General features: G+C 44.5%; 1 protein-coding gene across 5 annotated transcripts in view; it reads left to right on the forward strand.

The window, feature by feature from the left end:
- LOC132886370 (protein MTSS 1-like) overlaps positions 1 to 27551 on the forward strand; it is a 52234-nt gene extending 24683 nt beyond the window's left edge. The window contains exons 1-13 of one of the 5 annotated variants that reach the window (XM_060920949.1): positions 9446 to 9466; positions 9564 to 9648; positions 10610 to 10701; positions 10783 to 10857; positions 12665 to 12822; positions 12935 to 13042; positions 14689 to 14786; positions 19049 to 19259; positions 21368 to 21445; positions 21727 to 21966; positions 24058 to 24222; positions 24384 to 24537; positions 24917 to 27551. In XM_060920949.1, the coding sequence (XP_060776932.1) occupies positions 9599 to 9648; positions 10610 to 10701; positions 10783 to 10857; positions 12665 to 12822; positions 12935 to 13042; positions 14689 to 14786; positions 19049 to 19259; positions 21368 to 21445; positions 21727 to 21966; positions 24058 to 24222; positions 24384 to 24537; positions 24917 to 25401 (1914 nt within the window). In that variant the 5' untranslated portion in view covers positions 9446 to 9466; positions 9564 to 9598 and the 3' untranslated portion in view covers positions 25402 to 27551. Of the gene's footprint in view, positions 1 to 9445; positions 9467 to 9563; positions 9649 to 10609; positions 10702 to 10782; positions 10858 to 12664; positions 12823 to 12934; positions 13043 to 14688; positions 14787 to 19048; positions 19260 to 21367; positions 21446 to 21726; positions 21967 to 24057; positions 24223 to 24383; positions 24538 to 24916 lie in introns of those variants that run through there. The other 4 variants (XM_060920945.1, XM_060920946.1, XM_060920948.1 and 1 more) reach the window with 4 other exon arrangements.
- The last annotated feature ends 369 nt before the right edge of the window (positions 27552 to 27920 follow it).

Raw genomic sequence — 27920 nt, forward strand, 5'->3', positions numbered from 1 at the left:
AGCCCGCCCAAAGAATCCAAACAAAAACCTTGTGTTGTGATTGGCAGGCACGATTTGATGTGTGTTGTTGATATGGTCCGAGGCTAGACCCACTCGTAGGCAAAAATATTTTTGGCCGCTAGGCAGGTGGGCCTAGTTCACTAGGCTAGAATTGTAGTGTCTTGCTAACTGATGGATGGATGGATGGGTAGGTAGATGGATAGATGGTTAAGTTGGTAGGAGTATTGTTGTGGTCTTCAGCAGGTGTGCGCACTTCACACACCTATCACAGTTTCTTCATTATCTGGAGAATCCACCTCCGCTTCCCATTCAGCCCAGCACTGAGCCCTGAGGGATTCCCACAACTCCCAGCATTCCTTAGCATCTGTTGTAGAAAACAATGATTGAAATGGTTCATGAATATGAAAATGTGAGCTGTTGGGTAAATAAGGTTTTCTTATTGTCCTGTAGCTGCGGAAACACAAGCGATAACCAGAAGTAAGCCCCCGCCCCCACGTGTTCCGCAGTATTCCATATAACTCCAAACGGATAGAAAGTAAGACGGTTTTGTTCTTTTAATAAATAAATAATTGGAATTGTTGACAAACTGCTGTGGTGTTAAAGGAGGGGAAAACCTCACAGGAACTTGGAGTTCTCGGAAAACACTCTTTGGGCTGCTCACAGGAACTATAGCTTCACCGTTTTTATAATGACTGGAGACACTGCAGATTAGATGAGCTGCAGCGAACCTTTTGTTTATTTATTTCAATGTTTAATTTTTCTATGGCTTTCAACAAAAGTATTAATAATCTCAGTTCAAAGTGTTGTTTCAATGCAGCACCACTTGTGCTGGTGACTGGGAGATCATGATACGTATTGTCTTTCACTGAAATGTCTTCAAGTCTCACGATATTAATATTTTTGTCATATCGCCCAAAAAAGGTTGGTTGTCCCACCATCACCAGCCTGACCAGATGTTTAACCTGTATATTCATTGTTTCAAAAAAAGCATGGCTACCTCTCGGGCCAGTTTAATTCAAGTACTGCGTTCTGAACCAGTCCTGACGTTCCTGATGCGAGAACTCGAGAGCCGTAGTCTTATTTGCTCTGTCAGATTTTCCTCTTGTACTGCATGCACATGACCTGCATGTGTCCATTCTGGTCTGCGTTTTCCGAGCGTCAGCACATTCCTTGCATGGTTGCTGCCAAGTCATTGTGCGTCTCTGATGACCTAAGCCTGCATGGTGTTCTTTCTCCACCATGCATTTCCTCATGGTGGGTTTGGAGCCTGAAAAAACAAGTAGGAATGGTGATGACGGCGAGACATGAACGTTTAGTGATTTGGGATGGATGGATGGATCTGGGCAACCGGGTACCCAATCACCATTATTCTGATGAATATTTCAGTTTCAAAACTTCATGGCTTAATAGAACATATGAGGGCTGTGGTGATTTAAACATGCGTCAAGCCTCAGTTTGAAACCACATCTGTTTTGTTCTCACACGTGTACAGTCCTCCTCACTGGATCCTCTTCCAAAGCATTCCTGCAAAGTGTGAAGAGACGAGCTGCTGTCTCGTCACTCGCCACCCGTAGCTGAACCGATTCGACGACGGGATTGTCGTTCAAGTTAAACGAACAATGCTTGTCCTGTCATTATCTCATCCAGGATTTAAACCGATCCGTCAGTGATGAATCGACAACGAAATCCCGCTCGAGCAATTCGAGTTTGTACGAGCTCGAAATACTTTCCAAAAAATCTGATGGGAGGGGCTTTGGCTTGGCATTTCCTCATAGCGAGTAGATGCTGTGCTATATGCATCCCAGAGAAAGTGAACAAAGATCCTATATAGTTATTCTTGGTATGTGCTCCTCCTCATGCCTGCTGTGACTGAAATATCAGCTCCATGTTCATAATCGAAAGGTCAGAGAAGAACTTAACATCGGCCGTTTATTCATTTCCAATGAAAGTGCTTGTAATCTTGAATTAGAGCATTTGTGTGTCTTCTTGGAGCTGGAGATAACAAGATCAGGCTCTCGGCCAGTGCTGCTTCTTGGAAGGAAATTCTTTTTGTGAATGCCTGCCTTTGTGTTCGAGCTGAAACGTACAAACAGAAGTGCGTCTGCTGAACTATCCGCCTTCCTCCCTCGACTATTGTGTCCCCTGTTCAGTCTTCTTTTATGCTCTTGCTGGCAGTGAGTTGAGGCTCTCTTGGCAGGGGGGACAAGTTGCCGTGAATGTGTTCTCCTCCTTCTCAAAAGGCCCTGCAACATCAACTTGCACCAACATTTACCTCCAGCTCTTTGTTTTGCAGAGCAAAGCTTCGTTGAAGCAGACAGAGCAGAAGATGAGGGGTTAGAAGTGGTGGCCTCCCTTTTTTTTAAAGCGTGGGTGGTTCTTGCCAGGATTTGTTGGTATTCCTGTCAAGATTATCGTGTTTACTGGTGTTGCACTTGACTACTTATGAGTTTGGCCATTTTGTCCGCGGTGTAGACTTTAATTTGTCTTTTTGGAGACAGACATTGAGGTAAGGAGGTGATGGTATTCACGATAATGCTGGGTATTTTAGTTTCCGCTGGCCCTATGATTTGCAGCAGGACCTATTGTTAGCATTCGCATCAAAGGGATCGAAGATGTGGATGATCGCAGACTGAGAGACGGACAGACGGAGAGAGAGACGGAGAAGAGGTGTGGTGCGGTGCCTTGTTAATCACAGAATCCTCCAAGTCAGACCTATTTATAACAAGCAGACTCGACAAGACTTGGCGTTCTGGGAGGGACGCAGCAACTGGAGTCTAAATTTAACTTGGGGGTCGCTGGATTTGAGCTCAAAAGTAGCTTTTAAATGAGAATAAATTAGTCTAAGGGAAGTGTGACACATCTTAGAGTTGCTTCACACTTCCCCTCCTAACATCAAAGTACGTTCCTTCGCCCCTCTGGAATCTGGCCGTTTGCGTGTTTTTGGCACCATGCCACTTTTGGCAGTTGAACTGTACAATGTGAGGTTTGCTTCCCAAGAGACCCGAATCAATTGAGGGGAAAGTTTGTTGCGTGTTCAGAATACTGTGGTTTTTTTTTTTTTTTGTCATATCCGCAGAAACGAGCGAGCCCGGCTTCCTGCCAGCATCACGATTTGGCTTCAGTGCCATCACACATCACAAGACACAATTAAAGCCAGCACTTTGGTTGACCACAGAATCTGGCTTTTGTTTGATTTTCCTCCAAGAGGAAACAGAAACGTGGTTCACTGACTTGGTGTCGTCGTCTGACACTCTTGATATGTGAGATGTTTTGGTGTCGTGTCTGCTCAGGAAAACCTTTTGACGTAGCGACAGAATTGCAGCATGCCAAACTTTGCTGACGGAAAAGAACAGACCGGCGATTGTAACAGGTTTAACGGACTGTTTTTGAACAGCGGTGACGACCAGAAGTTGCTCTGATTTGGTGACGCTTCTGAAGCGTTTCGACCGTGCGTTTTGGATGCAGTTTTGAATTGTTGCGTCTCCAGAGTTTCTTGGAATAATCATTTTGTTTTTGTGTCAGATGGGTGTGAAAAGTCAAGTCAGAAAATGATCTGTTTCACAGTCAGTCGTTTTGTCTAGACCTGCTTCCTCCAGGATCCTATTTATGGGGGAGGGGGGAGATGAGAGACAAGATCTGCTTGTTAGCAGCGAGACGAGAAACCAGACTCCAGTTCGACAACCCCAACTTTCACTGACTGGCTGTGGTGTGGATTACAGCCGCTGACATTTTAGCCTAATTTCCACATTTAAAATCAGAAAGCTTCTTTATTAACTCGGGGCTCAACTGTGGCCTCATTGTCGCTTGTTGAAACTGAAAAAGTTGCTTGTCAGTTATTTTAAGACCCAAGCTGAGTCCTGATGCCTTATTCATGCAAGCTTAACCCAGACATCGTCATGGTCATAACTCCTCCGGCCAGGGTGGAGGCAAAAGAACCCGACCCTTTGAATGTTAGAATGATGCTCTTTGAGCTTGTCAGGGTTCGACCACGTTATGGATTTGGACTCCAGACAAGACGGAGACTGTCTCTCTGATGGCTTGGAGCAGGAGCTGGTGGTTTCACGGGGGGAAAAACTCAGAGTGGTGACCATGAACAATTGGGGTTCAAATAAAAAAATAATAAAACGCTCAAGTGTACTTTTCCCCTCAAACTGGAGTTTCTTTCAGATGTTAAATCAATGGTGAATGAAAGGAGGGGTCGAGAATGAATGAATGAATGAATGGATTACAGAACCGCTTCTTGTTACTTGTGTTTAGTTTTCCTATACTGTACGGATTAAAAGCCACAAAGAAAGTACTTCTTTCATTCGTGTTAAGAAAGCCATAGGATTATATCATTCGGAGGAAAAAATTTCAAACAGCTAAACTGTGTTTGAAATCTTACATGAAAGTATTTCTCAACTGCGTAAAACGTAACGAATGATGCAGCGAGTTGGCGAATTTTTGGTCGTGTTCATTATTCAGATTATGTCGCGTTGGCATTGTGATGAGCACGTTGTGGATTGGAATTGCGTAGCTTAGTCCTGCATTCAAAATCCTGAATGAGGCACACTTATTTTATATTGTCTTCCTAAGTATCCCGTAATCCTGGGCGTTCCCTCGAGTGCAGCAGGCAGCGTGGAGAAAACGTGCTGGAGAACGCGAGTTCACTGGTTGGAAAGGGACCAAAATCGCTGGTGTAGTCACAGAATATTTGATGTTCTCTCCAGATCAGTTTCTTCTGAAATTGCTTTTTTGTTCTCTCGAGCCTTACAGACCTTTGAACACCAGTAAGCACTGATGCATTAAGGTCTGTCAGCTATCGAAACACTTAATTTCCATCCGACATTCATGACATCGTAACCTATTCGAGGTCCTGATTATTTCCGTGATGGCTCGTACAGTAAAATGTATCATATAATCAAATGTGAGCATACGACAGAAACGCCCAGAAATGCAAATCGCACATCACACACTTGCCTTTTCTTTTTGTGCAAAGAGTGTAGTCATTGTAGGAGTTGGAATAGGAGGGAGGAGGTGAGAGGGATTGACGTTTATTCTTGTAAATGAATGCAAATTACTTTTTGGGTTGTTTCCCAGTGCGGTTAAAAATAGCCCCGGACTCGTTTCCCTTCCCCATGTCCAATTCAGGAAATCCAAGTCAGAAAAGACCGGCTGTAGCACCGTATAACGCTTTTAAGTTCACTGTTAATATTGAGCTCCAGGGTGGAAAAATAGTCCTGACAAGATTATAAACAGTCGCTTGTTCTTCCCTGCCTGGTGGAAGGAACCGGTGTAGGGGTTGAAGCGAGGTTTCTGGTTTTTTAAGTTCAGATTGCTTTCTTCAGAGGCCTCACAGCAGACAGGGTGGGGGTGAGCATGTTTCAAAACGAACTTCTCCGTCTTTCTCGTATTTCTTTTTGTGTCGTTACAAAAGCAGTTTGTCACATTTGGCCAAGATTAAAAGTCGCTTCCAGCAGCGACGCGTATTCATTCACGCTGAGAGCTTTCAGTCGAGGCAAAGGAGCACAAAGGGAGCGTTCGTCAATGTCAGCCGCCTCCGTCTGAGAGCGTCTCGTTTCATTCACCCGAGCGCATACCGACGGCTGTCTGAATCTTAACCTCGTCCTGAACACTGGCGTGGGATCACTCTTGGCATTGGTCATGATGTGGGAATGCTGGATCAAAATCAAATACTACCTCACGGTCATTAACACACCAAATTATTATGAATCAACAAAACGGTCCACTGAATTGCATCAAATTTTACTGAAAATCTATCTTGTTTTAGCCTGGAACTACTTTTGCAGCTGCATAAACTGTGAGGAGAAATGTGTCGGATAACGGAATCCAGGGACACATGTCGGCCCGGGGGCATTTTGAGTTATTGACAGATTCAGAAAGTACAGTCTCTAAGCTTTCCAATGATGCCTTCCATGTGGAGATCTGACAATATTTGAAGAATGTGTGGCCTTTTGAAAGTGTATACTTCTTAAAACAGAAAAGGGAGAAAATCGCCCTCAAAGTTTTCCATCTCAGCTACTCTGGGTGCAGGGCGGGCACATAATGGTGCTCATTTGCATGACATTAAGGAAAGCCCCACCCCCTACGAGCTAGCACGATACTACTTTCATGTAAACAAAGATCACCACGTCAATTTTCCTTCCATGCAAAGTATGCCCAACACAATTATGAAGTACAAAAATAAGTCCTAAAGTATACTTTAACATTTTGTGGTTGAAAAATTACTCACACCGTAAGAAAGAAAGATAGCACGATGATGACACAACTAAGGTGGTGTTTACATTAGACCGTATCCGTCTCGTTTTCGTCGCGGATGCACTGTCAGTTCACATTAAAACGCCGGGAAACGACTCCACAGGCGGAACAACTTGAATCCGCCAGGGCCCACGTATTCAATCCATTACGTATCTGATCCGGTGCTGTGTAAACATTGAGGAACGAGGATACGCTGTGCTGAGCTCTAGCTGATGTCGTCATTGGACAACGTCACTGTGACATCCACCTTCCTGATTTGCTGGCGTTGGTCATGCCACATTGGTCATGTGACGCGACTGCTGACAAACGGCGCAGACTTTCACTTCCTGCTATTTGTCCCGAATCACTGCTCGTGTGCTTCACTCGCGCGCTCTGTGAGCTGCGCAGGGCCGGAGTGCGCACCCTCCAGAGGGCACTCGCTGTTCAGGGTGGAGTGATTTGGAGCGCAGGATGCCTGCGGAGCCGAGCGTATCCGTGTATTGGCGTTGCTGTGTGCACGCGAATCGTTTTAAAAATGTTAATCTGATGATCCGCTGATACGGTCTAATGTAAACACCACCTAACACAACGCTAGTTTCATGTAAAGCCTCGGTCACAACCGGCCGTACAGTACGCGCTCCTACGGCCGGTCTACGTGCAAAAAACGCAAGAAACACACAGAGAGCGCGCGTGTGACGTGCTGATTTTCGAGCCGCAGACCGGCCGCAGAGGTTCTTTGTCATGTCAAACAAACTCTACGGGCGCTTACGTTTTTTTTTTTCCAGGTTGCAAGACAAACTTACGGCCAACGCGCGTCTTTCTCCATGAAAAAAAAAAAACGCAGCGATTTGGGAAACGCCAAAAATCGCACGGCCAAAAAATCGTACGTCCGGTTGTGACCTAGGCTTAACCAAACCACAACACACTCCGTTACATGCAAAAATAACAAAATACTCACACCGTAAGAAAGATAGCACGATAACACAACTAACACAATGCTAGTTTCATGTAACCAAACCACAACACTCTCCGTTACATGCAAAAATAACCACACAGCCTTAGATTAATAAACTCACCCCATCAGAAAGAGAAACGGCGCCTTGCACACACCAATGCCTCCGATGGAATAATGTAGTCCTAGAACTTTTTGGTTGCGTTTTTTTTTTTGCTAGAAATGGTTATCTCCGATGTAAATACCGTGTGTCTGTTTGCTTCGCGGTGTTTCAGCTCCTCTGTGCTCTGTTTAGCTTCCTCATTCCATAGTGAAATCACACGCCTGTATGCAGCTAAGTAGCCAAGAGCTCAGCTCGTATCATACAGCTGATTCGCGAAAAAAAAACAAAAGACTTAAATCATCATGTGAATGGCCCATATGGTAATTTACCCACACCCCCCAGCAGGCTACAGTCCTGACAAAAACGACACAATTTGCAAGAAAAAATGTATGCTTTTCCAACAAAACAATCTATTATCTGAAATACTGATTGCATTGTTCAAGATCTCAACTTGCACATGATGGAAAAAAACAAAAATCACAAATTTAAAAAAAAAATGCTTTTTTTGCGATTATCTCTGATTCGTTTCAGCCGACATGCGTCCCTGGATTCTGTGAGGTGTCACAAATGTGCATTTATACGTGCTGAAGAAAATAGAAGCGGTGAGCGAATTGCTGCTGTTTGTTTGCAACATGATTCTTATCGCAGGCAATAACTGTGACCTCAGATGGTTCATAAAAATTTTAAATAAACAGCAGAAACACGAGATCTTTAACTCTTGTCAAACAACTGGAAAAGTCTACAGCAGTGGTTAGAGGGTGCCATTACTTTGTACTGCATTGACTCAAGAACACGAGGATGTCGGAGTTGATACCCAACGTGTTCCTGGGATACAGGTGAGGGCAGAGGAACTCAAACTCGTCCATTTTGAGGGGGTAAACAGACGGTAATAACGAAGAGAATCGGTATGCAGATGATGTACAGCTGCACATCAAAGTGTCAGGATTTTTCAGCCAACTTTTTTTAAAGGGTGAAATGAAAAGTTTGTCAAGCATGTTTTGTGAACCTGGCGATCGATGCGGTCATATTTGTGTTTTTCACTGAGATCCGACCCTCGCAGGGAAGCGCGAGGTCACTCAATCACCTCCTCTTACCTTCCTGCGATTCTGTTAAGTCAATGCTGACAGCAGGCTGTGAAGGTTTAGCATTTTAGCGTTATGACAAACAGCGACTTTCCCAGACACCAAGGATGCTAACGGTATAGCTTAGCCCAATAATTTGTGGTATCAATCTAACGTGATGTACCGTATTCCATATTTTCACCTTTCTTGCATTGATAATGTGACACTACAGTTTTTGGGTTTACTGACTCGCTTCCCAGCTTGTTGGATCAAAATGTAAACCGACAGTCTTTCCGTCGATGTGGTGCCAGTGCAGAATCGAGAACCGGTTCCATGCGTTTTGACTGAAAAACGATTGGTGGTGATGCCAAAAAGCTGGCGGCACCGGAACCCCGTCACAAATTTACCGTTCCCAAAGTTGGAACCACTGACTGGAGGGGCGAGTGCAAAAAACGTTCTGTCTGCCCATTGACTGAAAAGGGCATCATCTGTTCTGAAAGCTGTTTGGGAATGCGATCGTGACATGCTGGTAGCCGTCAAATGCAAGAGGTAACGACTTATAAAATGAATTTATAGAAAACAAAAAAAGCGGATTTTGTAACGGAATGATTTTCCCCGTGTTACCCCAGTTACATTTCAATAGAAATAACTCCAACATTCGTGACACGCCGTTCGATTCTCAAACCTGTCGAAATGCACGTAGTTTCTCAAAAGGCTCCTCGCTGACATGGACTCCATCCTGGGAGAAAAGATGGACGAGAAATTCAGTTAAAAGGATCTTGTGTGGACCCACATCACGTCCCTGAGGAATCTCTCTCTCTTTATTGGGATGTTAAAACATTTTAAATGTTTCGTCGAAACTGGTGTCAGTCTGTGTCGAGTTGTGGTTATGGATAACGAGATGGAGCTATCAGTTATCGAAGCTTGAGTAATGTTCGCCAGACAGTGAGGGTTTTTTTTTTTTTAAATGCCATGTGTGTTTTCCATGTTTGTAAAATGGCTTGTCTTGTGGAAGAGGACTTAGAAATGTTGAAATCGTTTTCTGAGTGACTTGAACTCAAACATGTGCCGTCAACATACTTGGACATTTTCTGCAAGAGCAACATTCAAGTTGTGCGTTTTTTGGGTTTTTTTTTTCTTTTTGTCCTCTGAGAGAGAAAAGTTGGTCTACATTTTGGCTAAATCAGTTTTTTTTTTTTTTTCTTCTCAGGAGGCACCAGAGACATCGGCTCGGCTCTGACCAGGATGTGTATGAGGCACAGGAGCATCGAGGCCAAGCTGAAGCAGTTCTCCACGTAAATATTTACTCCATTATTATTACAGCATCTGATTCTTGATTTTAATCACAGGAATGCATAAATAATTATCTGAGTTTGGAATTAAACCCAAGTCCCTGGAACCAAGATGGGTTTCTATCCATCTATTCCAATTTATTTATTTGAAATTTTGAAACTGATGGTCAGAACTGAAGTAGGTCCAAGGTGTGTCCATCACGTCCGCAAGCAGGATGGTTTAAAAAAAAAAATTGCTGGGGGGTCTAAACTTGTGGAACTGGAGCTGTTCCACGCCTCACTGGCTCTCTGCTCTAATTTCAGGGGAGATGTTTCTCCTCAGCCACGCTGTAAACCAGCCACAGATGAGAATCTAAATTTAAACTCCCCAGCTGCTGGATGTGCAGCGAGAAACGTAAAGGAGCGAGCGATGGGCTCGAGCAGACCCACGTCTCTGTGAGGAGACCCCTGCGACAGAGGAAATCCTGTCACGTCTTTAAATAATGGATTTTCAGTAAAATTTTCTTCCCGTTGTTTAGAACGTCAAACAGTGAGCTAGCATGTAGCCTTTACGGAAAAGCGAGCCAAAAAAAAAGAGCAAGCAGCGAGAGTCATGTTTCCATAGTGACAGACGTCATGAGAAAGCGAGCAGTTGTGTCTTTATTTTCCTTTCTTTTTCTCATTTCACTTTTTTCTCATTTCTTTCTCTCCTTTTCTCATTTTTCTTTCCTCATGATTTTCCTCACTTGGTTTGTTTGATTTTCTTATTTTCTTTGTTCTGTTCATTTATTTTTCTGCCTGTTTTTATATTTTCATTTTGTTTTTTACATTTCTTTTGCTTTTTCTTTAAATTTCTTTTTTCTTTCTCTGTTTACTTGTTTGTCCTCGTTTATTTCATTCTCTCTGCTGCTTTTCCTCTGCCTCAGCCCTCATGGTCATGGCGGTGTAATCAGGTGAGAGTTTCTCAGTGTTTGGTGTTTTTCAGGACTTTTATCGACTGCTTCATGAACCCTCTTCAGGAGCAGCTGGAGGAGTGGAAGAGAGGTGCAAACACACTGGATAAGGACCACGCCAAAGGTGTGTGTGTGTGTGTGTGTGTGTGTTTGGAATAAAGAGTTGATTTTATTGGGTTATGTTCTCATCTCTTCATCCACACAGAGTATAAAAAAGCTCGGCAGGAGATTAAGAAGAAATCCTCAGACACTCTGAAACTGCAGAAGAAAGCAAAGAAAGGTAATACACGCATCACTTCCTGTTTCTGATCGCACACGCGCACACACACACACACACACACACACACACACACGGAGGCAAATCAGATTTAAATGTGAAATCTGAGAGTAGAACGTTATGTAAAACCCATTGTTATGTAAATCATCATGATGGTGATTCGTTCCTGTGTGTGATGTTGGTTTGGTGATGAGGCGGAGCTCCACTGTGTGTCTGGGACAGGAGTGGGTTTGGAAAGTGACCACAGATGTGAGCCCCCCCCCCCCCCCCCCCCCCGGACTGATGGCTGTTGAGGCCATGCCTCCTTTCTTTGGACTGATGACTATAGAAGCCACACCTCCTTTCTTCTCGATGTATGGACTGACAGCTGTAAAAGCCACACCTTCTTTCTGACAGCTGTATAGACTGATGGCTGTACAGGCCATGCCTCCTTTTTTTTTTTTAAAGTAGTATGGACTGACGGCTGTAGAAGCCACGCCTCCTTTCTTACAGCTGTATGGACTGATGGCTGTAGAGGTCACACCTCCTTTCTTATAGATGTTTGGACTGATGGCTACACAGGCTACACCTCCTTTCAAAAAACTGTATGGACTGACTGCTGTAGAGGCCACGCCTCCTTTTTTTATAGCTGTATGAACTGACAGCTATAGAGGCCACGCCTCCTTTCTTATAGTTGTGTGGACTGATGGCTGTTCGAGGTTACGCCTCCTTTCTTTGGACTGACTGCTGTCGAAGCCACGCCTCCTTTCTTTGGACTGATGGCTATCGGTGGCCACGCCTCCTTTGCTGCTTTTAGGGTTATTAGCATATTTGGCATATCATTAGCACAAAAACCTGACACATTGCTCTGCATTTTCTTTTTGCTCTGCATCACTGTGTGTGTGTGTGTGTGTGTGTGTGTGTGTGTGTGCACCTGTTTTGAGCAGCTGATGCACTGGGTAAGTGTGTGTGGGGTCCGCCCCCTCCCCTCCCCCAACCGAGCTGTGTTCCAAATCACTGCTGCGCTTCAGTGGCTTTCTGGTGTCTGTTGCCTTGTGTCGTGTTAACAAAGTGGCCGTTGGAGGTTTGTGTGTGTGTGTGTGTGTGTGTGTGTTGAATCCATGATGTCATCTATTTTTTTTTTTTTCTCATGGTAATATATAAGAATAGCTTTCATTAGACATGCATTATTATTGTTATAATTATTGGTACGAGTATAAATCAGTGTGTTCTTATCCTCTGTCGGTTTTACTCGCATGTTTTCCTCAACTCTGTCCCCCGGGGGTCATTGGAAACGCGTTCCCTGGGCTCGAAAGAAGCCGTATTGGGAATCGGTCGAGTCACGGCAGTGTGTGATTTTCACATTTCTCTCTCAAATGCTTCACTTTGCGATCCTGTAAATAAAACACACCCTCGGGTCAAAGGTCGCGTTGTCTTTCGGAAGGCTTCGAGGAGGACAGCATGAGGGCGGGGCAGGGGGCAAAAACTTCTTCATTACGGTAAACATGACCCGGTTAATCGAATCAATCGCCGCATGTGATGCATCAGTTACTTTCTCAAAAAAGATTGAGACTGATGTCATGGGCTTCCTGTCTGTCTGCCTGGCTGTCTATCCATCTGTCTGTCTACCTGTTAGATAATTAACATTTTTCAATATTATTGATTGCTAAAAAGAATCATTTTTATTTGTTAGTTATTTTATTGAATGATTTATCATTCAAGTTAATCCTGTTGGTTTAAAATTTTCTGGGTAATGTTCATGAAGAGCGATGAACTCTCACCGTCGCGTCACTTGTTCCTGCGTGATGAACGAACGTGTCGTGTCCTGCAGGGAGAGGGGACATCCAGCCTCAGCTGGACAGCGCCGTCCAGGATGTGACGGACAAATACCTGCTGCTGGAGGAGACGGAGAAGCAAGCGGTGAGGAAGGCGCTGATCGAGGAGCGAGCACGCTTCTGTATCTTCGTCTCCATGCTCCGGCCCGTTGTGGTGAGCAGCGGCCATGTTTTTGTCGCGAGTGTTGGACAGAAAGTAGGAAAAAGAAGTGCTGCTCAAGTCTTTTCTTGTCTCTTTGGTCATGTTGCGCAACTCTGTGTCTCAGGATGAGGAGATGGCCATGCTGGGTGAGATCGTCCATCTTCAGACCATCGCCGAGGACCTCAAAGCTTTGACGATGGACCCCCACAAACTGCCACCCGCCAGCGAACAGGTCTGTTAATAAACTCCAAGCTAACTGCTCGTTCGCATAAACTTGTCACTCCGCTGTGTTGTAGAAACGTTTCGATTTGTGTTCGGTGAAGGTCGGACTTGGTTCTTGTTTAAAAGGGTGTGTTTTTTTTTGTTGGAACGCACTCACACCCTGAGCAAGAGCAGTGTTATGAAACGGGTTTCTTGAGCAATCTGTCCAGTCCGTTTCGCCTGCTAAGTTTCTGTCCCGACTGAAAGAAAAGTCATCGTCTGCATCAAACTGACGAGAGGTTTTTTTTTTTTTTTCCACCCATAAAATATTTGAAATGAAACTCCTTTCTGGTGCTGTTTTTTGCTGCAACTGCAGAAGTGCAGGAGACGTCACATCGTCGTTGCGTGTGCACTGATGGATTGTGTTTCCTCAGCGGAGGTTTCAACGGCTCACCGAGTTGAAGAACAGGATGGTGATTAATCTGCCCTGTACAAGCTGTTTTGACGCGCTGTCTCATTTTGACATGCCTGTCCAAGGTTCAGGGACAGAGATAAGCCCAGACTGATGACAGTTGCAGCTTAGACATGACATTTCGCTCGTTATTCGATCTCGTTGAAGGAGAGTGTTGGTGGAAGATTTTTTTTTTTTCCATTTAATTGCAAACATAAGCTTTGAAAATGGTGCATCCCTTCTATGCAGCGTAATGCAGATGCTCACTTGGAGCTGAGCAGTTCAGGGATCAGGCTTCTGCTGTCCTGGAATCTCAGTTCACAACTTCATGGCACAGTACGTTAACCAGTAGGTCTGTTTTACCTCGGCGTCAGATAGACTGCGATTTCCGAACAGATTGGGTTGGTGAGGTGTGTGAAAGGCCTTCCCTCCTGATTTTGCATTGCAGACTCAAATTGTGGAGGTAAACAATGATGATCCAAATTGTCAGATTAGTTTCAGACTCTGCCTGCAGGTTGCCATGGAGCGTCTGAGAACTTGTGTACGTTTAACCGTGTACAGACTGAGCCTACGTTCTGGTGCAAGGCAAGATGAGACAAATATATCAGCGTCTGATCTGATTAGATCAAGATTTTGTCAGATCCTGCGTAGCTTATTTCTTCACTCGCACGCCAAGCTGAATTAACATGTCCTCAATGTCCTTGACTGGTTTTATGGGCACAAATGTGAGCATGCATGACTTGCTCAGGCCAACCGAAAGTCTGACCGGGAGGAAATAAACAACTTGGCAAATGTAGGCGTTAAGGGTTACCTTGGACTGCTCAAAAAAATCTACGGACAAGGGAGTCAGCCGGACACGGGGCAGGGGTAGCTGACAGGTTTGGGTTCTGGGCTTCGAACCCATACAAACATCACAAGTGCAAATCCTCTAGTTGTTGGACCGCTGAGTTAGCAAGTGTTTCCATCCCCTCTGCTCGACCTGGCTGTGAATTGTAGCTGGAGCGGGCATAAACTGCTTCTTCACATCTTTTACCCCAAGCTTTATGCAACAGACCAAATAATAACCTACCCACCTACCACCGCCTCTGCGGTCTCATTCTCACAGGTCCGGTCACGCTATGAGATTTAGATTGCGCTCAATTGTCTGCGACAAGTGAGTGGTATTGAATAGCTGAGTGTTTTTATGAGTCCGGTTCATTGGGCGCCGTCATTTGTGTTCTACTCAGATCATCCACGATCTAAAGGGTTCGGATTACAGCTGGTCCTACCAAACACCCCCTTCGTCTCCAAGTACCACCATGTCCAGGAAGTCCAGCATGTGCAGGTGAGCATCGACCAAGCTTTTTTGTTTTGGATGAGCACACATTTTCCCACTCCTCGTTGCTCAGGAATCAGACTGACTGCGTTCCAGTACTGTTCTGAACTCACCCTTGGGGATTTTCCACCTATTTGATCACAGAATCGCCTTTGACGGTTTCCCTGTTCTTGGTGACTTTTTACTTCATGCATACACAGTAGAAGTAGACATGGATACAAAGGGTATACTTTGGGTAACTGCCAGGGGGGTGCAGCATTACAGCGTGTCGTGGTGGCTAGTTCTATTTCCACTGTTTGTTTCATGGTACCAACTGAACACTGGATAAAGAAAGAGTTTGGAGAAACTGCCTACGAGTGGAAACGATTAAAAAGGCAAGCAAAGCAAGATCAAGGCACTTTGCTCTGGTAAGGGTGGGAGTTAACAAACATTACGCAGTGCACTGTTTCGTGGGGCACGATGGCTGTGTACAGTCGAACAACCTGATTTTCATCTGGCGTGCCGTATACCGGTGCTGCCTGGGGCTGGTTCCGACTCTGAGTAACTGGTTAAGTGCTTTTCTTCCCATATAAGGATTTGTTCCTGGCCACAACACATGCACCAGTTTTTCCATGGTGATTTAAACCAATTAGTCTAACTTTACACTGAGCTCAGAGATGCCTACTAGTACGGAAAAGTTACGTAAATACGATGTTACGGCAAACAGTGTTATTCTGTATGGAATTATTATAAAGTCTTAAAAAATTCCAGTGAGTTGTTTTTAAATGTCCAAGCGACTTTTTCAATCCATGCGCGATTCACGGCTATTTATTTTTACGACAACCGCACATGCTGTGTGTGACATGCGCAGATTCCGCACATTTGTTTGCGCTATTTTCGATACGGTAGAATGGCCGTGCGTTACACCCAGTCAAAAGGGCAATGGATACGCGCACTGCAAACGTGGTGGTCGCGATGACTGCACGCGGCATGTCAACTACAAAACACATATGGAGTATGCTGAAATGGCGAGTCAGGCGGAAAGTAAATCTGGGGGTATCCAGTGGTTTTTTACGAAATCTGTGGATGAAAAGACACGGAACGTGACGCGTGCTGAAGCGGTGATGGTTGACCTGTGCTTGGAGTTGAACTTGCCAATTAATGCCATGAAATGTGAGTTAAACTTATTCAGTTTCTTTTTACATGTCTGATTTTTATTCACTGAAATATCAAACACTGGCTCTACTTCTTTAATTCAAAGTCTTTTCAGTGTTGCAAGTGCAAATGTACATGTAGTATGATCAAAAACAGAATTTTATGATTAGTGCTGTTGGGATTGTGGCAAAAAATTGATCATCCCACTGTTTTAAATACAATTATAAATGCCATTTTATTCAGTGTCTCTTCTGAAGCATTATGCTGAAGTATTTATATATTGGGACATTAAGGTAACAATGTCGGACTCTCTTTGGCATGAAATAAGAAATTTTTTAAAAATTTTATTAGAATCCTTGAACAGGTAGAACATTTTGCCAGGCAATATAATATAATACTTTTGAGGAGCTACATTCAATACCAATGATTGGTCGTCAACCGTAATGTCTGCAAACAGGGAACACTGTTGTATTTATAAAAATGTGATGTATTGTATGCTCGAGAAATTTGTTGAGTGGAAATTCAGTTGAGATGGCTGCTCGTGTTTTGTTTATTCAATTCACACAAAACAGTTCTTTTTAATAATTTAAATGTTAAACATATTGGTATATACAACTCTTTATAATGGAAATGCGCATAAATTAATGTTACTGAAAGTCATTCCAAAATACTGAAAAATGTTTTCAAGAATACTGAAATTCAAAATTTGGGGTAGGCATCTCTGTGAGCTCCGTGATGTTAATGTAGTAATTTTACTCACCTGTGACCTGTACAGTCTCGGAGATGCTTCTCAACGCGTAATTCAGAACAAATATCTGTGCAGGATCTGAGTCATCCAGGTCATCGTAAACCGGAGGTGCTTAAAGAAGAAGGCAACTGGACTTGCTTGATATTCTTGAAGACACATCACCTCTCATCCAAAAGGCAGGGATGAGAATTTTCCACGGAATTCCGAGTTTTCCCCGCTGAAAATGTCATTTTTGTGAAATGTGTAAATCCGTTGAGAAATGACTGGAATTTTCGAAAGGGAGGTATTAAATTTAATACTGGACCGAACGAGTGAAATGTCTCCATCCGGTTTGGGGTATTTTTTTAACTGTAATTTTAAAAGTGACCAGCGCACCTTTTGGGGGCAGCATTGGTTCTGTGCGTTCCGTAGATCAAGAACTAACGTTAGGAGGCTGCTGGAGGCGGTGTGGTGTGGGTGTGGTGTGGTGGTTGTGAAGAGTGAGAGATGCGCAGGTAGCTTACGCAGGCGCTAGAAAGCGTTGATAATTATGGGAAGATGTCTGTTTAACGACAAGTGGTTGGGGGATGACACATACCCCAAAATAAGGAGAAGAATCGTTTGCGATAAAAAGCGCTGGATCGCACAAATGTGTTTAAAGCCGGTACCGCAGCGCTGGGGACACGCCCACTGGGAAACTGGCTTTTCACGGACACGAGGCGCGCGCGCGTGTTAGAGGTCAAGCGCTCCGGAGTGAAACGCAGGGGGGTTCACGCATGCGCACAGGAGTCAGGTGGAAAACGGGGCTTATAGGAAATAATAATAATGATTAGCATCATTTTTTTTACATAATTAACATTTGTTTATTGTACCAAGTTTAATATAAATATATAAACAACCTTTATTTCAAAACTCAATTAAAAAGAACTCCAGAAAATACAATAATTGTAAATATAGTACAATATGAATAATTTGTACAAAAAGTTTTTTTTTTTAGTTTTATTACTGATCGTCTACAACAGTGTTTTTAATATAATAAGAATAATATTAACAACCACTAATAATAATTAGTAGTAATAGTAATTATTATTGATTATTAATCATTACTACTTATGAATTAGTGATTAATAAGTACTAGGGATTATTAAATGTTATAAAAGTAAGTTTATAAACATTTTAAACCATCATTGAATTTGAAAACATATATAATATATATATATATATATATAATATATATATATATATATATATATATATATATATATATATATATATATATATATATATGAAAAGTTGGCAGACATTTCAGAGTTTTTTTTTTTTTAAATGTCCCATTCTCATCCCTGAAAAGGTTCCTTTCAGACAGGACTGAAGAAGCCTTTCGGATGAGGGGTGAAACGTCTTCAAGAATTTCAAGCAAGTCCAGTTGCCTTCTTTAAGCACCAGCAGTTCAGAACAAACATCGGATACACACCAAAAAAGAAGGAAATTTTCAAAACTCCTGAGTTCCACAGACCCTCCCTTTGTTTGATTTGGTTATCTCACCACCTGGCCACACCCACTTTGCTTTGTGAACAGTTGCTCCAACACCGGTCACACAAATCACTGAAACTCTCCAAAAGTTACGGATTATAACCGCTTTGCCACGGCAAGTTACCTTTGTACCATGTATCGTATCATGTCAATTGCTAATCATTTAGTCTGCTAGCTACGTAGCTTGCTAGCTAGGGGTCGTTTAACAATCTCCCATAAGGAAAGATTGGAAATGTCCACAGGGCAGCAATGGGGATTAAAGTCAGTACTGGATTTCTGCTCGTCTTTTTACCTTTTATTTATTTTTCATTGCATTGTACATGAATCACTTGATCTTTGTTCAGTCTGAGTGCTAACCATCTTCACTTCCCCCTGCACTTCTGAGCATGATCAGATGTGGCTTTGATCATTCGTCTTGTTTCATGTCGTATTCTTCCCTTTGGCAATTTTGTCCTGTCCCATGTACCAAGAGCTTCTGATTTTAGACCGACGGCTAAAAATATAAATCAGGCCACCAAGTAATTATCGTGTATTAGATAAGTGGGATGTTTTTGGATCTTCAGCCTTCTGGGGTTTTCTCAATGCTTACTTAGTTTTAAGAAATTGTGTGTGTGTTTGATCATTGAAACACATTTGCAAATATTCTTTGCTCAATTCTGAGGTCTGATCGAGCTGTTCTAGATCAGGTACTTGATTTAAATCTGATGTGTTGAAATTGTTCCAAAGGGAAGGATCAGGTGCTTGTGTGGGTCTCTATGCTTGTGTTTTTGGGATTTGCATGGTGTGTGTGGAGTGTTTAATGGTTCCCGGTCGCCTCTGTTTTGTCCCGCTTCCTCTCCATGCCCCGCCCCTTCCTGTCCCATCCCCGCCCTAACAGCAGTCTGAACAGTGTGAACAGCAGCGACTCGCGCTCCAGCGGCTCACTGTCTCATTCGTCCTCCCCGCTCTGTCGCTACCACAGCATCACCGTGCCGCAGCAGGTCCCCGCCCGCCTCGCCAGTGTATCCTCGCACGACTCAGGCTTCGCCTCACACGACGCTTTCCAGTCCAAGTCGCCTTCACCCATGCCCTCCGACCCCACCTCTCAGGTAAGTCCCCGACTACCCCGTCTGACAAATTCTGGTCATAGTGTTGCTCAAAGGTACTGCAGCAGTTTCTGTGGAAAACCAACAACGATGTCACTGTAGACATCGGTGCACATCCCCCTCAAGTTAGTCACTGTGAACACTTGCCAAGCCCTTGCATTTTTCTCAAAAATGCTGGTTTTGCTGAAGGGTGTTCGGACAAAACGGTATCAATGTATGCCAGCGGGACTCCTCAAGCTTTCTTTGGATATTTAAGGCTTCTTGGCGTCTTTAAACCTAAAGGCCCTTTTTGGGTTCTCGATCGAACATAGCCTTGAGTGAAATGAGAACTAACGAGAACTTATTTTGCAGTGACGGACATCCTTGGCTCAACAGGCGACAGGGCTTAATTTAAATTTGATCAGTCAATCGTAAGCCAGCTACCTAAATGCAGCTCTGTGCTAACGAGTTAGCTGTTGGAGTCCACTACTCCAGAACTTTTTTTTTTTTTACCAGTAACCTTCAATCTGATACCGAGCCAGCGCTTTAAGTTATCACGTTCCATTAAAGTGGCGATGTAACGTGAAGAGGTTTAGATTTGGATACCTGAAACCTCGCTAACGTGAAGTAAAGTACTGTCGGATGGCATCAGGTCATGCTTTGTTGACTCCAATAATGCTGATTCAGGTTATTGTCATAAAATGTATAAAATATTCAGTGTTTAAATGGTGTGTTTCGTGTGAGTAGTGCTTCAGTGGTGTGCACATATTTGTAACGGAATCAAACTCAGTCACTGAATGGCAAGGTTTCATTTATCCTGTGCATGTGAAGGGTTCATCCAGAGTGCACTTCCCTTCGTCGTTTGAGTACGAGGTCCTCAGACTTGAGTTGCCCCCCATGACCCTGCTTTAAACTGTAAAAGTGTGTTGGAGCTCATTACATTTATTTATTTAAGAGTGAGGTTTTTATAGCTGCTAGCCAGATTTTACGAGACATCCATTTGACTGCTAGCTTTTCTTTCTTTCTTTTCCTTTCCTTCTTTCTTTCTTTTCCCTCCCTGTCTCTCTCACAGTAATCTCCACTTTCCCATGATCCACAGGGACTTCTTGGCCTCACGAGGGCCAGGCTAATTGCTAGGGTACCCATGTTAATGATCCGAATCCAGCTTTGCTCCCACCACAAATGGATAGTTTTGCTAATAACACAAGCCGAGCTAACAACGACAGCAAGCTAATAGGGACACGAGCACTCGTTCTTTGTCTGCGTATTCTTTCACTGTTGGTGTTTTTTGGGTCAGAGGTTTTAAAAAGAGGCCAAGTCTGTCCCTAATTATGGAGGGGCTCGTTTCTTCCCCTCGCAATTTACAAAGCCGCATGATTTCAGCCCACACCCACAAAACGTGTTGCTGTGTTTGGGACGTGTTTAGACTGGAGGCGTATCGCAGCCTCATAAAAAGTTCACCACCACCCCCGGGAAATGGTGCCGTGGGAATGAAACAGACGGCAAGGTCATTTTTAAAGACGTTAGTTTTTATCAGCTGATCCATGCATAAGAAGAAAAACACAATCTGCAGCAAACCAAAAAAAAACACCCTCAGGATCCTCAGTCATTTGTTTTGTACGATGTTGATGTAAAAATAAATAAATCGAGGTTTATGGTTTGGATTCTGGTGCTGATAAAACACATCAGGGCCGACGTTTGCTTTTTATTTCTGTCTGGAGAGAGAGAGAGAGAGAGAGAGAGAGATGATTGGGGGGAAAATCCTTTTCTTTTCGATGTTTCAAATGTCTTGTGGAATGATACACACTTTTCTTCTTTTTTTTTTTTAAGCATGTTTTTGAGAAATTGTAAAATACTGCCTGAATTTTCTTTTTAAAACTTATGGGGTGCGCAAACTTTTACACTCGACACCAAATGCTGATCAGATTACGAGTGTAAACACTCCGAATTCAGCCACCTGCACGAACACTGCTGCTCTTGTTGCATCACATTGAACCTCTCTCTCTCTCTATCTGATTGCATCCTTTGCTTCTCCACCCTTTCCATTTTCTTTCTGCTCTCTTTTTGCCCTTTTATTCTGTGTGGGTGGGTCTGTGGGCGTGTCCTCTGCTCATCCTGTCTGCTGTGTGCAGCTTCCTTCCAGCTGTGCTTCGTTGGATTCCTCTGAGTCGGCTCAGTCAGTCAGCGAGTGCAGCTCTCCCACTGAAAAGGTGACTCCTGATTGGCTGTCTGCTCACCAGCGCCACTTCCTATTGGCTCCCTCATGAATTAGGGTCATTTCCCATCGGGCAGTCACTCACTCCATTATCAGATCTCTCATGTGTCTGTTTTGTATTAGTGGTATTTTATTTGCAGCATGTGACTTTGTACTTTTATATATATATTTTTTTCTCTCAGCCATATTTTGTTGCTTTGTTCATTCATTCATGATTTTATTTTTATTTCTTTCTTCCGTTATGTTTTTGTCATCCATCCACTTGACCACTCTCAGCTGACAAACGGCTACGGCCACTACGCCCCTGCAGAGGCCTCGTACTCAGCCGGAGTGGCCTTCCCCTTCACTCCAAATCCCTCCTCCTCCCACTCCTCCTCCTCCCCTTCATCCTCCTACTCTTCCTCCACTCTGAGGTCGTGGTCGAGGCCAGGCTCAGCGCTGATGCCCGATTACCCCCATTACTCCACGCTGACCCCTGGCATGCTCCCCCCATCCTCCAAGATCCCCAGCTGGAAGGTTTGTCCATCCATTTTATTTACTCCATTGCTCCATTAGAATCATTCCTCCACCAGGTGGCCTGGAGGAGAGGGAACACTGACTCACACTGCCTTAGAGTCACTCTAATCAAAACACTGATTTTATTCATGGCTTAGAGAGAAACACTGATGTGTAAGAAGTTATTCATTGATTCACTCTGGGTGAGAGAGTCACACTGACCGACACACTGATTCGCTCTGGGTGAGAGAGTCACACCGACCGACACACTGATTCGCTCTGGGTGAGAGAGTCACACTGACCGACACACTGATTCGCTCTGGGTGAGAGAGTCACACCGACCGACACACTGATTCGCTCTGGGTGAGAGAGTCACACCGACCGACACACTGATTCGCTCTGGGTGAGAGAGTCACACCGACCGACACACTGATTCGCTCTGGGTGAGAGAGTCACACCGACCGACACACTGATTCGCTCTGGGTGAGAGAGTCACACCGACCGACACATTGATTCGCTCTGGGTGAGAGAGTCACACCGACCGACACATTGATTCGCTCTGGGTGAGAGAGTCACACTGACCGACACACTGATTCGCTCTGGGTGAGAGAGTCACAGTGACCGACACACTGATTCGCTCTGGGTGAGAGAGTCACACTGACCGACACACTGATTCGCTCTGGGTGAGAGAGTCACACCGACCGACACACTGATTCGCTCTGGGTGAGAGAGTCACACCGACCGACACATTGATTCGCTCTGGGTGAGAGAGTCACACCGACCGACACATTGATTCGCTCTGGGTGAGAGAGTCACACCGACCGACACATTGATTCGCTCTGGGTGAGAGAGTCACACCGACCGACACATTGATTCGCTCTGGGTGAGAGAGTCACACCGACCGACACACTGATTCGCTCTGGGTGAGAGTCACACCGACCGACACACTGATTCGCTCTGGGTGAGAGAGTCACACCGACCGACACACTGATTCGCTCTGGGTGAGAGAGTCACACCGACCGACACATTGATTCGCTCTGGGTGAGAGAGTCACACCGACCGACACACTGATTCGCTCTGGGTGAGAGAGTCACACCGACCGACACACTGATTCGCTCTGGGTGAGAGAGTCACACCGACCGACACACTGATTCGCTCTGGGTGAGAGAGTCACACCGACCGACACACTGATTCGCTCTGGGTGAGAGAGTCACACCGACCGACACACTGATTCGCTCTGGGTGAGAGAGTCACACCGACCGACACACTGATTCGCTCTGGGTGAGAGAGTCACACCGACCGACACACTGATTCGCTCTGGGTGAGAGAGTCACACCGACCGACACACTGATTCGCTCTGGGTGAGAGAGTCACACCGACCGACACACTGATTCGCTCTGGGTGAGAGAGTCACACCGACCGACACACTGATTCGCTCTGGGTGAGAGAGTCACACCGACCGACACACTGATTCGCTCTGGGTGAGAGAGTCACACCGACCGACACACTGATTCGCTCTGGGTGAGAGAGTCACACCGACCGACACACTGATTCGCTCTGGGTGAGAGAGTCACACCGACCGACACACTGATTCGCTCTGGGTGAGAGAGTCACACCGACCGACACACTGATTCGCTCTGGGTGAGAGAGTCACACCGACCGACACACTGATTCGCTCTGGGTGAGAGAGTGTCACACCGACCGACACACTGATTCGCTCTGGGTGAGAGAGTCACACCGACCGACACACTGATTCGCTCTGGGTGAGAGAGTCACACCGACCGACACACTGATTCGCTCTGGGTGAGAGAGTCACACCGACCGACACACTGATTCGCTCTGGGTGAGAGAGTCACACCGACCGACACACTGATTCGCTCTGACTCATCAAGTCAAGCTGAGATCCTCTAAGCTCCTTGAAGGTCGTTCTGTAAAGAAACTGATGATGTAAAATTAAGATGTATCTTTGGTTCTGTAATGTATTTCCAAAGCAGTCAGGCCAGTCATTCGGTTAAAGGTCGCCATCCAGTGGCTGGATCTGAGAACGTGGTTAAATACAGTGATGGTGCAGTGTTGTGTATTCAGTATTATGATGTAATGATGTGTGTGTAGGACTGGGCGAAACCAGGCCCGTACGATCAGCCCATGGTGAACACGCTGAGGAAGAAGAAGGAGCCGAAGGAGGTGGTGGACTCGAACAACTCGTACCAGCCGACAGTAAACTCCACACAGCCCGAGGACAATCAGAAAACCAGGAGCATCACGAATACACCGAAGGTCAGTCACGTGTCTGATGAAGAACCTTCAGAAACATTCCACAGTTCATACCTGTGTAATAATACATCGTTTTAAACACAAGTCTGTCTTTATATACAGCGTGTAGAGTGCAAGCAAGGCTCTTGAGTGGTGTGTGTGTGTGTGTGTGTGTGTGTGTGTAGGAGGTGGAGGTTCAGCAGGATTTGGCTTTGGCTCTCTCTCGTGGTCTGCAGTTGGACGCTCAGCACTCCAGCAGAGACTCGCTCCAGTGTTCCAGTGGATATAGCACTCAGAGTACCACGCCCTGCTGCTCTGAGGACACCATCCCCTCTCAGGGTGAGTGTGTGAGATTTATATATATATATAATTTTTTTTTTTTTTTGTGTGTGTGTGTGTGTGTGTGTGTGTGTGTGTGTGAGGTAATGACCAGAATCAAGGGAAGACAGGAGCAAGGCACAAAATAAGAGAGGGAAGAAAAGTGAGGGGTGAAAGAAGGGAGGCATGAAATGAAGGAGGAAGGGAAGAAGCAAGGGATGAGAGAAAAGAGGGGAACACGGGAAGCATGAAGAAGGCAAAGGAAAGAAGTGAGAGAATAAATAATAATAATTTCCTGAATCAGAGATGAAGGGAATCAGGGTGCAGGTGACATTTAGCACTAAAAGAGTTGAATGAATGTGTGGATCCCTGACCCGTTCTCCGTCTCGCCTCCCCACAGTGTCCGATTACGATTATTTCTCCGAGCAGCAGGACTTCGATAAATCCTCCACCGTCCCGCGGAACAGCGACCTCGGCCAGACTTACCGCAAGCTGTTCCAGACCAAGCGCCCCGCCTCCACCGCCGGCATCCCCTCCGTCCCCACGGTCCCGGGCGTGGCCACCATTCGCCGCACCCCATCCACCAAACCCTCGGTGCGCAGGGGCACCGGCCCCGTCCCGATCCAAACCCCGGTCATCCCCGTCATGACCCCGACTGTGCCTGACTTCACAGGGGTGGAGCCGAACGAGGAGGTGGAGCCAGAATCCGTCCTGCCGGTGGAGTCGTGGAGCGGTCAGGCGTCAACGAACCCGCCCCTGTCCGCTGCCTCCGAAGGGTCTGAGGGCACTGTGGAGGAGCCGGACACCATGCTGCAGAGCATCCGGAGAGGAGTGAGACTGAAGAAGACCGTCACCAACGACCGCTCGGCGCCTCGCATCCCATAATACTCCAGCATTTACGCTCATCACGAGCATTTACTCTGGGTTCGGGTTCGACGCGTTTAGTCTCCGCTCAGACGGAAGAGGCGTCTCTCCTATCGTTAATTTATTTTACTCTCGGATCATTCTTCTTCTCGGACGCGTTTTCTGGACGATTAGCCACAAAAATTCTGTTTACGTATTTTTTTTTTAAAGTCATTGTCACTTCAGTGTACAGATCACATTCACATCGTGATCAGTTTTTCTGTTCGGCTCCTCCTACAAGTGCAGTTTAGCGTTTGTCCTGTTTGTGTTGCCATAGTTACCGTCTCTCTCTCTCGCGCTCTGTCTTTCCCAGGTCTGAATCCTACAGCCAATTTTAACGCTAAACTGGTGTCGTTCGCTTCATTATTATACAGAGATTTCGTTTGTTTTTGTTCCACAGTGACGCTAAAAGTGTAAATGTGATGTTTTCTTCACAGGACGGTAAAGAAAATACCAAGTTTCAGTTTAAATTCACAAATAATAGTTTACTTTGAAAGCAAAGTGATGTAAAGCGCGCTGTGTGAGAATTTCTTATTTGATGTCACTGTTTTAATCACTAATTAAACAAAGAGATAAAGATTTGTTCGCGTTTAGTTTCTTCCTGGTGTCTCGTTTTCATCCAACAAAAACGCGCAGAAACGTAACGTAGTCGATGTGTATGATATGTCGATATCAAACATGTATGAAGTGTCGTGATGCATCATAGCTGTTAGCTCGCTGGCGAACGTTTCGCTCGTCACCGTGTCCAAGCTGCAAAGTGAAATTTAACCAAACGACTTTTTATGATCATCAAAACACGACTGTTCGATCTGATTCGTCAGCACATAATTAACGAACGTTTGGCAACAGTTCCTACGTCAAGACTGTGCGCTGCCTAGAGAGGCTGCCGACCGAGGGGCGTGGCTTCTGATCGGCACACGAGTGTGTGCGAACGAAATGTGTTTTCTCCCTGCAGGAAATCTCACACAACTCGATTTAAAGCGTTGAGGATAAAACAATGCTCTAAACTCGCGACACTAGCAGGCGAATCACTAACCTGTTGATAAGGACCGTAATTATCAGAGTAGCAGGTCTACCGTAAGTACACTAATGGATGCGCGTGTTTCAGCTGGTCAGTTTAACGCAGAAATATAAATCCGAGCAGCGAAACGTCTCTGATAGTCCAGGAAATCCGTTCAGTTCCTTTGTTTTGTCTTGTATTTCTGCGCATCGCTTTATAGGACGTGAACTGCTGGTTTAATTCTTTAAAACAACACTCTGATGATGGAGTGAGAATTTGTAACAATGAAACAAATGTTTAGTGCAGTGTTATTAAGGCTGTTTTTATTTTTACTTTTTTTTTGGAAAATTTTTACGTAAAATGCTCATTTTGAACACGTCGTTAACCATATAATAATCTACGATATTAAGTATATTTTTTGTTGTTATTATTGTTATTATTATTATTAATCTGCAATAAATAATCCAAACTCAACCATTAGCATTAGCAAAAAAAAAAAAGATATAGTTTGTATAAAAAATGAAGTGTAAATAATGACTGGGCGGAGCAGCAAATATTAAGTTATTGATCCACTTGGTGAAGTAAATCCCGCCCTCTTTCCTGTGAGATACTGTATATTCTGTTAATACACTACGAGGTAATTCACACAGATAAAACACACACACACACACACACACACCTCGTCCAGGTTCATTTCACACGTTCGTGTTCTCTCTCAAAATCAAACCCAGTCTCTTAAAACTGGTGTAAAAAATGAACTTTTTCTTCTTTAACTTCCAGAATTCATCCGTTTCTTATTTAAATGTTGGTGCTGTTTTTTTTTTTTTTTTTTTTTTTTTTTTTTTTCTGTAATATTTGTGGATCGGAGTAATTTCGGCTCCACCGGATGAAATAAATCGCTTCACTCTTCAGCGCGACACTGAAACCATCAAACCTTCTGCTTGTGTTTGTTTCATTCGAACCGCAGACCATCGTCGACTCGCGAGGGAGCTGGTTAGCTGTGTTAGCTGGTTAGCCATCTTGCTAACGAGCGAGCGGCAAAGTTGGATCAGTTGGTGATGGAAAGCGAATTTGAAAACAAATGACTGTAAAATGTTCTATTTTTTGAGACATTAAATATATTATTCCTCCAGTTTACAGCTTTGTGCTTTTTTTTTCCTTCTTTAGTTTTAAATGAGCTGGAAGAGTTCAGCTCTTGCAGGCTACAGTGTTGCTTGCGAGTTTCAAGACTCAATATTGCTAAATTTTGCTCGTTATGTCACTCGGCAGGTAATGCGGGTCACAGCTGGAATATTTATGTTAATAATTTGACTTGTAAATGTTTTGGAAATAAATGCATAAATAGTTGAAAATTTTTTCAACCTCTATTCATGCTGTAAACGTAACATGAAAATTAGTTGATGTCACCTGGTGACCTCTGAAGGTGTATGATTTTATTGAATTCCTTCCTCCTCGCTATGTTCATGTGGGTTCTGGTTCGATCCCAGTTAGATCACTCCAT

This window comes from Neoarius graeffei, chromosome 5 (assembly GCF_027579695.1).
Source record: "Neoarius graeffei isolate fNeoGra1 chromosome 5, fNeoGra1.pri, whole genome shotgun sequence".
NCBI lineage: Eukaryota > Metazoa > Chordata > Actinopteri > Siluriformes > Ariidae > Neoarius > Neoarius graeffei.